Source organism: Ictalurus punctatus, chromosome 21, assembly GCF_001660625.3.
Source record: "Ictalurus punctatus breed USDA103 chromosome 21, Coco_2.0, whole genome shotgun sequence".
NCBI classification, from domain to species: Eukaryota; Metazoa; Chordata; class Actinopteri; order Siluriformes; family Ictaluridae; genus Ictalurus; species Ictalurus punctatus.
Genome location: NC_030436.2, coordinates 4,439,069 through 4,450,073, shown reverse-complemented (window position 1 = coordinate 4,450,073; position 11,005 = coordinate 4,439,069). Strand labels below are relative to the sequence as shown.

General features: G+C 34.8%; 1 protein-coding gene across 2 annotated transcripts; it reads right to left on the bottom strand.

Moving 5' to 3' along the window:
• Window positions 1-456: 456 nt before the first annotated feature.
• rdh5 (retinol dehydrogenase 5 (11-cis/9-cis)) lies at window positions 457-10,601 on the bottom strand. 2 transcript variants are annotated; one of them, XM_017496524.3, is made up of 6 exons: window positions 10,420-10,601; window positions 6,724-6,787; window positions 5,693-6,018; window positions 3,390-3,648; window positions 2,089-2,252; window positions 457-1,055 (listed from the first exon to the last, which is right to left on the bottom strand). In XM_017496524.3, the coding sequence occupies exons 2-6, from the start codon at window positions 6,753-6,755 to the stop codon at window positions 832-834; spliced, it is 1,005 nt and encodes a 334-aa protein (XP_017352013.1). In that variant the 5' UTR covers window positions 6,756-6,787; window positions 10,420-10,601; the 3' UTR covers window positions 457-831. The 2 variants fall into 2 exon arrangements, with proteins under 2 accessions (XP_017352013.1, XP_017352012.1); XM_017496523.3 differs by lacking the exon at window positions 10,420-10,601 and adding an exon at window positions 8,194-8,508.
• Between the last annotated feature and the right edge of the window lie 404 nt (window positions 10,602-11,005).

Sequence of the window (11,005 nt, the reverse complement as noted above, 5' to 3'; positions counted from 1 at the left end):
GTATGAAACAAAGTTCAGACACCAGACATGTCCTGTATAATTAACTACATTTGGGCTAAATGGTAAATTAAATTTTTGGCAGAATTATACCTTATAATTTTCTCAGATTATTGTTCATACATTATTTACAATCGTCCACTATTCATAAACACCTAGAAAACTTAAACCATTGGCTATGTTACAAGGTTCTGAAAAGGTTGTTTAATATGTGCATTTAGGTAATGGATGCAAGATGAATTTAAGAGTCTGACAAAAAATATTATATATTGTATATAAAGATGAATAATTTTGAATGAAAATGGCATACACACTGTTGAATGATTAGTTGTTTGCTGACAATTTTACCTTTTGAAGTGTTGATAAGATGTTTCAAGTGATGATAAGTGTTTAATTCGATTGTGATTTTCATTTATACATTAGTATAGACATTAGTAACTTCATTAACATAAACATTACTTAGTTGTATTAAAGTATGGTTTTATTCACAGCTTTAGTGTTTCTAAAAACTTGTATTATACTTTGATTAAATATTGTTGTTGTTCAGCCAGTAAAAGTATAGTGTGAAAAAGGCACAGAGTGGTTATAAACAAGAAATTTGGTCAGACATTTTTGGTTTACTGGCTGCTAAGGCAATTTTGAAGGGATGTCTCCTGTAGCATAGCAATTTCTCAGCTTCATCAAATAAGGCAAAAATATTCACAGCAAGATTAGTCACTTTGCATCATTTAAACACAGTGTAAATAAATTGTTCTTTTGAGTAGACTACTTTAATCTCCTGTCTAAATTAGCTAGGGAACACTGAGTATGATAAATTTCAACTTAAGTTTGGATCTATAAAACACTTTTAACAGGCCGAGGCAACACCAGTCTTAGTGCAATGTCAACAACACAAGCTGGCATGTAAGAGAGAGGGATCCAGAGGAGTTTGGCGTCCCATCCAGCACTGTATCGGGTCCTTGGATGAGCAGCAGACAGAGCGTGCTCCATGCAGTTGGTCACTTTACTCAAATCAGCATCACAAATAGTATTCATAATCAACCTCTGTACATTAATGTCTGGATTGAGAGCAGAAAAAAAGAAAAGGAAAACATTGTGCTTAAGAAATGATCAGTGTTTTAGAGGCTAACAAAGCACCATTGACCATTTGATAATTTGTAACCTGGTGATAATATATAAAGGGTTGCCAGGTCTCAGCAAAATTTCCATTCCAATTATGTCACAAAAACACACACAAAAAAGAAACTGGTCCAAGTTTGGGCCGTTTTTTTCTTCTCAGCCTTACTGTGGAAGAGTTGTTCACTTTGGTGAGCATGTATTCCTGATTTGCTATGGTACGGCCATTATCCACAACCATAATCTCGCCTTACTGTACCTCTCTCAATCTTTGCAGTATGCAGTATCTTACAACAGAAAAGGTTTTGTACATCATAGATGCACCATCTACACTTACACCTTCCCTAGCCTATGTTTGTTTACAAAATTTGTTAGATTTAATTCTGATTATTTACTTTAAAACAAAACCTTGGTGGCTATGGACTTTTTCCACCACAACCTTATTCCATAATGAGCCCAATTTGGCATGTAAACCATGAGACTGGTAACCCTGAATACATGGTGCAGATAAAATAGCTTTTTTTTTAGAAGTAGCCTTGAATGTCATTTTACAACTATTTAAAAATAATCTATGTACAACCATAAATTGATTAATTATCTAAGACTCTACTAAAATTGCTTAGAACCTCTACACTTTTGTTCTCATTAATAATTCCAAATTTAAAACAGCCCAGTGTCCTCCAGTCATCTCTGTTAGGTGATAGCTAGCTGCCTAATTAATAAATATAATATATAATAATATTATAAATATAACACTAATGAGGTCGATAGTTAGCTAACTTAGCAAGCATGTTTTGTGGCTAAAAGGTTCAGTTTTAACCATCTAAAAACCATCACATAACAAACTGAGCTGGAAAAATGTGACTTTAGCTCAAATGTAAAATTAAACTAGGGTTTGTTAGGCATCCAAAGCGTCCAAGAGAAGTTTGTCATTTAAAATCATATATATAAATAAATAATATCAGGTGTACTTACACTTATCCAGATATTTCTCTCCGTAACTCTCTTTCACGTCAGGCGTCAGCTGGTTCCACAGGCGATGAAGTTCCCGTTCGAGTGGTTCCAGGCTTGTCACCTGGGTCTTGAAGAACCCTGGTTCTATTATACACACTTTGATTCCAAAATGTTGAATGTCCCTCCTGAAACAAAGTTTTGAAGTGATGTTATTTATGATGAATTCATAGCACCATCCAATTCTTATAAGCTACAATTAATCCTTAACATTTCTGGGTGCTTGGCACTTACATGTTGCAATTTCACAACAAAGGTGATTGTGATTTCATTTATAGCACAAAAACCTGCCATTTTAACAGGGATGTGAATACTTGTTATATCCACTGTATGTCGTTTAACACATCTACATATAAATACAAGGAAATAAAAGCTGAAATTCTAAACTATTTTCTCATATTCATCTTTCCATTTCAACCCAAATATCGTCAGTCTACAGCAAAATCCAAAGAATCAACGTTGCCCTTCCAAGAGTTTCGAAGGGGACTGTAAACGCAAGATCTTCTTGTTGTGGCTGGAGGGGCTTAAAGGAATTCTCTAGTGGTTTTTCAAGCTTATTTATCATTTACCATTTATCAGTTTACTGCATATGTGTGGTTATTGCATGTGTTGCAGAATTGAGACAAGTATAACGGAGGTCAAGCATCAGTTGTCAATTCAAAAATACAACTTCTAAGATTAAGGTTCTCAGAATAAGCTATATGAGAAAGAATCTTACTAAAGCTAGGTTCCTGGTGGGGTTTTATCCAATTTTCCAACACTGGAGCAATACAGCAAAACACAGCCAAAATATTTTGTGGTTTCCATGCACAAACAGACAGAAAATGCCTACACTGACAGAAGACTTACAGATTTACTATTGGCTGAAGAATATTAAAAATTTTTACACATCTGTAAAATGTGAGCCTAAGGTATTCTTTTATCTTTTGTTTTCTTTTCTCAGTACAGAAAAACATATTTAAAAAATTGGACAATGTGATAATCACACATACAGCATACTGCAGATATGGTATATATTAGGTTGAAAATGCTGGAGTATTCCTTTAACTGCTGATGTAGGCACATACACAGGTAGATCCTTATTTTATGCCTGTTCACTGGCTTGGTTTGAAGTACTTTCATAGTAAAAGTACTTCCTCTGTTTATAGAAGCAATTATGACTGATTTTCATGGTTTGCCTCGACTGATTGTCATGTTTTAACATCTCTTTTAGCATTGTTGTGGTGTCGCAAACCTTTGATTTTACACTCTTAGCTTGGAAATACCTGAGGCAATCCGAAAAGGATTCCACTGCAAACTTGGAAATGCAGTATCCACCTCCGTTTGCTGCCACTCTTCCCAGCACTGACGCCACATTAACAATTCGCCCACGGGCTTTCTTGACAAGTGGCAGGAAATTTATGGTCGTCTCGATCACACCGGTCATGTTGACCCTTAGAGTGCCCTGGAAATCCTCAATCTGCATCCACTCAGAAGGACCCATGGGTAATGCGCGTCCTGCATTGTTCACGATCCCCCACAATCCTGCCATAGCAATAAACACAAATCTGTTGAAAACTTAAAAAATAATAATAATTCACCCAAAAAAAACAACAATGTAGATAACAATGAAGAAACCAGTTAGCATGTTTCACCTGCATAATGCTATTTTCCTCTATTAGGAATCTAAATATTTTAAGTCATCATGTAAGTCTGTGAAAATCAATTCAATATTGTGTGACTCAAACATCAACATAACATATTTACGAAGAATGGAATGTAGGAAAAGTCAACTGCAAAATCCCACTTATTGCAAATGTGGACGTTTATCCAAAAAATTTTTGGTATATATAACATCACTAAGGATGAGTGTCACCACTGAAACTGCAAACTCCAACTCCCATGATCCCCAGCCAAGCCATGAGCTACAAACCACACCATGAGCTATCACATGACACACACCTCATTCACAAGCTCTATCACTTTTGATTAGACACACCCATTCCCAATCATACATATATTGCTTTACACAACTCATTGTTCCTTGCTTGTCCAGTTTTGTCAGTGTTGGCCTAGCTATTGATTTTGTCTTATCCCAGTCCAGTCTGATGTCTAATCGCCTGAACTATTTACTGTTCTATAGCTTTGGTTTAATCTGCATCCAACTTGCCCAAGTCTGACAGTCTGGAGTTTGCTTCTTTAGTTTTGCATCAGAGCTACCATGCTATTGTAGGAAACAAGTACTGTAATGGATTCACTGCTTTCCCTAAATCTTTTACACAAATACCAGCCTAAATCTTCACTTATCTGAAGACCTTTGGGACACACACTATGCATTTGGGGGAAAATATATAAGTGCAAACATAAGTGGATTGTTATTCTACCTCTTTTTTTGACTGTATGGCAAGACTGCCAAAATCGGCCCCCTACGGAGTTTACTTCCATTCTGAATCTAACACATGATCCAGATAATAAAGGCCTTCAGGATTATCTGAATATCATGTGTAATGGAGCTAAACTCTACTGGGTGACAGATGAAGAGACTGGACTGTATCCCAAATGCTAGTATTCAGGGTATAAATGGTATAAATAAGATGGCTATGACCCCCCCCCCCCCCCCCCCCCCTTATTTCAATTACAAAAGAGGCATCAATATATGCTTTGGTCAGATTATAATGGACTTTTGTAAGATTAGGTGCAACAGAACCACTAATGGTTGTAAGAAAAATACACAGGACGATATGAAAAAGGAGCTGATTTCCTTCTAGTCATGTCAGATGATTACACAGAGTGACACGCCCCATAGATTTGTGCAAATTAAGGCTAATAATATTCAGCCGGGTTCACTGACACCTCCATAATATGTCATCAGCAGTGACCGAGAAGGTGTATAAGAAAAAAAAAATTGGTGGGTGTGTAACGAACTGAACAAGAGGGATTGTTTTAAACTAGATTAATCTGTCAGCCTTATTAACTGTTCTGTCTGCTGCTCTTCCCCTGAGCATGGGGCAGGAAGATTTCTGTCCCAATGGGCCTCTACAATATTAGTGCTTGTTGCAGTTCCCATTTTTGACCACTAGGTGCAAAATTTATTCTGTGGTAGCTAAACACTGCCCCACAATTGGGGAACATCTAAAAAGGCAATCAAATTCAGATCGCATCAGCTTATATCTGTCAAATAGCAAAAAAAATAAATAAATTAAACCAAAGAGGTACTTAGTAGTATTTTATCTGAACTTAACTCGTTTTTTTTTAAACAAGCTGAGGTTCCAGTAAGAACACTAACTATACATAACAATAACTAATACAACCCCAATTACTTTTCCAGCCTTTTGTTGCCCCGTCCCAATTTTTCTGAGACGTGTTGTGGCCATCAAATTAAAAATTACCTTATTTTTTTCTTCAAATAGTACATTTACTCAGTTTAAACATTTGATATGTTTTCTATATTCTATTCTGAATAACATATGGGTTCATGAGATTTGCAAATCACTGCATTCTCTTTTTATTTACATTTATTTACATTTCACACAGCTTCCCAACTTTTTTGGAATTGGGGTTGTACACATGCCTGGTGTTGTACACTAACCTCTGTCTCCAACCTCCTTTTTTGTCCATTCCACAGCGTTCTGAATGCTAACTGTGCTAGTAACATCCAGTATGCAGGTCTTCAGGTAAGATCCCGTCACTCTCTTCAGATCATCTGCTCCTTTGTCTGTCAAGCACCCGGCCAACACACGGAAACCACGTTTGTCCAGTTGTTTACATAGCAGGTTCCCAAAACCTGAATCACAGCCGGTGACGAACACGTACTTCTCTTTGATTTTGTCGATTTCTAGACTGTCACGGTACAGCCATATCAAAGCCCACAACAGCACAAAGGCACCAACAGTGTACGAGACCAGGTGATCCTTACTGCATGGAAAAAACACATTCATAAATAGGCACAATGTCTGTATTTAAAAGTACAGTCATGTCAGAATGTAATGATACTCTCTCATGATAAGGATAAAAATTGTTATAAGATCTTAAAGAAATTCTCCAGCATTTTTCAACCTAATCTCTATCTGTAGTATATGTGCAATTACCAGCAAAACTTTTGACACTTTTCTTTGTACGGAGAAAAATACAGAAAACCATTTTCTCAAAACTCACTTACAGTGAAAATCATTATAATGGAAGCACAATTATTGTATTTCATATACCTTATACACTTACCACTTATGGTAAGTGCCAGGACGTTCTACATAGGAACAGCTTTGGTAAGACCTTATCTAATGTCTGTCTCATTGTAAGACTGTAATGGTTGTAGTTTTGAAAGTTTTACATGTTTACTGATCTAAAACAACTGCCCACAGACTTTATATAATTAAGTAGACAGGTTTTCTATTCTTTTCTCAGTACAAGCAAATGTGTTGAAATTATTTTGTGTAGTAATAACACATTGGATGTACATCTCGACATTAGTTTAAAAAACATTTCTTCAGGGGTTACAAAAGCATTTAAAAAATAATTACCCAGACCTGTTATGGAGTTGAAAATGAGATTTAAAGAAAAATACTGGAGCATTCTGCACCTCATAACGAGACTTTATTCATCATATTTTTCACACATTCCTACCCGATATATTCGTATAGAAGCTCCATGTCCATGAGGGGTCCTGAATGATGCAGGATTCAAACAACTGAAGAAAAATATCATTAAAAAAAGCAATTAAACCATATCAAACAAAGACCTCTTGAGAAATATGTTTCATCCAGTCAAAATGTGAAAAATACATTTTTATAAACATTTCTATTTTCTAAATTAGAGATTGCTCAGTTAATGCTATAGCACTCATTAGGACTATTGCTTAATAAACAATTGGTTTTAATTAGGTCAGTTGGCTCTGATGGCACCACAGTCTTCATTCGCTTGGGTCAGTCTGTCAGCTACATATAAATCTTTACATTGTGCCACTTTAGTGCCATAGCCATTGTTAGTTAGTGCCATGGCATTATTAGTTTTAATAGTGTGGTTAGCACTGTGGACTCAGAGAACACACCAGACCCATATTAAGAATGCATGTGAAATTTTATTTCTTGATGTTTGTGCTCCTTGGCATAGTGAACAGGCAGTAACGTAAACCTTACAGAAACAAAAGTGAGGCTTTTTAGCTCGCTCACTGCTAATCCTGGTCCTTTGTTTTTGTTTACGTGTGATAATTATTGCAGCATATGATTTAACTTTATATATATATATATATATATATATGGTATAAATGCTTGCATTCATGCGCTATAAATTTTACATTTTACACGCAAAACGCATTTTACAAATTTTACACGCACATCAAACAAATAAACCCCCATCCTGTGCATACCATACACGTAATTCAGAGCTAATTGTTTAGCATGAAATAAGGATAAATAATATAAAAATAACATACTATGCTGTCAATTTCGATTACATTCTATATATATATATATATATATATATATATATATATATATATATATATATATATATATATATATATATATATATGACCAGGAGTATATATATGTAATATATTATAGCTATATTTTTGCTGTTGCAGAATTAATCCAATAAGAGCCTGTTAATGCTAATACTATAATAATATACAGTATGTGTAGGCTGACATAACTTACAAATACAAATTGCATACAAATAGTCATTAGTCTTGTGATTTGTGTAATCTTGTTTTGGACAGATGCATTGCTTTGGATGGATTTAATGTACACACATATATAGTTATACATGTTATATGTTATGTTATACAGTATATGACCAACAATTTTAAAGGTTTTACATCCAAGCCAGCAATGTAGTGACCATGCCACCTAATTTGCTTAACAATTTACACACACATGATTAAGCAGAATATATCAATACACATTTTTATTTATATATGCCTACTGTATGCATGTAATGATTTTTTTTTTACTTACAAGCAATTAGACACACATAAGCTTACAAGAATTATGATGTCATAGAATTATAGATTAAATCTATTATAAATGAAATCTTAGAAATGTATAAAGTAATCAAATTAGCTGTTATCTATAGAACTTCAAGCATATAACTTACACAACATGCCAGTATAGATACAACCACTGTTTTATTTCAGTGTTAAGTGCGAGCATGGAACAGGTAGACACAGTCATGGGTAGATCCATACTCATAAACCAGGAAATCAAGCAGAAAACACAATACACTTAGAACCAGGAAGCAGAGGAACAACTATGAAAGAAGTAAAAATGATCTAAAAACTATAGCTTAGAACTGATGTACGCACACAGGTCATTCCAAAGACTGACAGATAAAGAAGGAGCTTAATTGAGGTTGTGGGAAATGAGGTACTATTAAAACGGACTGTTACAACTAGAAGATGGAAAGATAGAAGGAAAATGGGAAGCCAATAGAATCACAAACATGCATGTAGAGAGTCTGGATAGCAAAAGTGGTCAGAATCATTGAAAGTTTCACTTTTTTCTTTTAACAACATGTTATTATTATGATATTATGTTATTATATATGATATGTTCTTTTTACATTACAACACACAAGAATGAACAATTTTGTAAGTGTTAACTCCTGCTTAAAGTTCCCATGAAATCAAAAGTGAAGTTTTGTGACTTTTAGTATGAATATGTTTGCCTTAAGGTTATCTATAAGCTAATATACTCCAAAACAATGACATAATTTGCATTTAGAGGATGTATGCATTCAAAATGCACGGTCTCTCTCTACCACCAATAGAGATCAACAATTTTGATGATATCGCCCTGCACTTCGGCTTCTCATCAGATTTTCTGTCCAATCAAATGTTCTCTAGACTCTGAAATGTCCCACCCCCAACAGTTGTAAGTTTTTTGGCTGTGAGGTAAGCTAGTATTGGCTATTTAAAAATGGGGGAGTAGTCACTCAATATGTCGCTGATTTCCTATTTCCGTGGAAATTGCGTCAACACATCGAATTATGCTATGGGTTTCAAGGCACTTCATGGAGACTTTAAATGCAGAATTTTTTTACGCGTGTGCATTTGCTTTACAGCCTTTGGCCTACTTTGATGTGTATTGGTTTAATGCAGTTTTTCCTAAAGGAAATACATTAATACATTTCATCACAAAAAACTTCACTATATTCAAAAAGTTAATGTTACCAAACAAGTCAGGACCATAACAGCATCTCTAACCACAAAGATTTACCACTAGCAAACATACTCAGAACAGAGAAAACAGATCTGTAATCTATCTATGTTGCCCTATTGCCTCTCACAGCCAACTACATCACATTTAAATTAATTCTCTTGAATAATCATCTTTTACAAAGTGAAAGCGCTAAGATGAAGGGGAAAGGGCATATTCAACTGAGGGTCTGATACTTTCATCAAGTTTTTTTTTTTCATTAGGGATTTTGTTATTGTTGTTGAGGAAATGTTCGTTAACACTTGATTGATTGTAGGATACTGAGTGTATCCAGTGGTGCTTGAAAGTTTGTGAACCTTTTAGTATTTTGAATATTTCTGCATAAATATGACCTAAAACATCATCAGATTTTCACACAAGTCCTAAAAGTAGATAAAGAGAATCTAATTAAACAAATGAGACAAAAAAAATTAGACCTGGTCACTTATTTATCGAGGAAAATTATCTAATATTACAAATCTGTGAGTGGTAAAAGTATGTGAACCTTTGCTTTCAGTATCTGTTGTGACCCCCTTGTGCAGCAATTACTTTTTTAAGCCCCGGTTTGAAGACGGAATTATATGGGAAATATATAAGTTATGAGGATAATAAAATTCAGTAGTTCCATATAATCCCTTATGTACCCCTTGTGTTTATCTTATGATAAGAGATGTCGTTTAACAATGTTTGAAGCAAGTATATGAGTATTTGGGCATGTACAGTATGAAGAGAAAATGTTTTTGGCTCAGATAGATTATTATATGTTAGCTATATTGGCCATATGCAATTAGCTAAATTAGTCATATGCAAAACAAAACAGTCAACATCATGTTGATTTGGATGGGATTAAAAAAATACATTTAGGTTTTGCAAACACTTAAATCGAATTTGACCAATAACAAATTGCTGACCCTATTTCAGTTGCAATTATGAACATCGCTGGTTAGTCAGATTTGACTAGGAAAGCTTAATCGTTCAAACTATAAAATTATTCAATAAATATTGTCGTTTAAACGCATTTGGTATTACAAAAACCAACTTCTGTGCAAATGATTAGATGTTGCATGTCACAAATTTTGCACAAGGCTATTTTTCAATCATTGGAAAAGTATCATATTTGTCCTACCTGCTCTGTTCTTATTAAAATTTCTGTCTGCCCTCCTGTGCGTGTCCACTTTCTGCCTCAGAATGGGAAGGTTTCAGCAAGGGCTTTATCCCTTGAGTTTATCCCTTAAAGCAGGTCCACTATTTGTAATCTCCAAGCAGTGCATAATGCTTCTTCTTTGTGTTCATGTGTGTGTGTGTGTGTGTGTGTCAGTGTGTGTGAGGGGCAGATCAGAATGACATGAGAACACATTCCAGAAACAAAATTCCTTATATAACAGTCTCCATGGTAAAACCTAAGATACCGCTGGAATGTCTTTTTATTCAGTCTGTAACGGTATTTCTTATTCATGTTTAATTGGCTTTGTTCTTTGCTTCTTTGCGTTTACAACCATATATCCAAGGTTTTTTCCACTGATTCTCAGTTCAGATTTATGTCCCTGGGGTTGACTTGGATTTGTAAGATGCTAATATGAGAAAAGAACATGAAGCTCAGCTTCTAGATAAAAAGTTGCAGAGATTTCAGAATTATGTCCTAGCAATAATTATGAGTCATTAGATTAAAGTAATCGCTAAATACAAAAATGACTCAATGTTTCTTTTACCTT

Coding starts and splice junctions, on each gene's coding strand:
- rdh5 (XM_017496524.3), bottom strand. CDS start 6,755: ATGGACATGGAGCTTCTATACGAATATATCGG. Junction 6,019..6,723: donor CTTCTATACGAATATATCGG/GTAGGAATGTGT, acceptor TTTTCCATGCAG/TAAGGATCACCTGGTCTCGT. Junction 3,649..5,692: donor AAAGGAGGTTGGAGACAGAG/GTTAGTGTACAA, acceptor TTGCTATGGCAG/GATTGTGGGGGATCGTGAAC.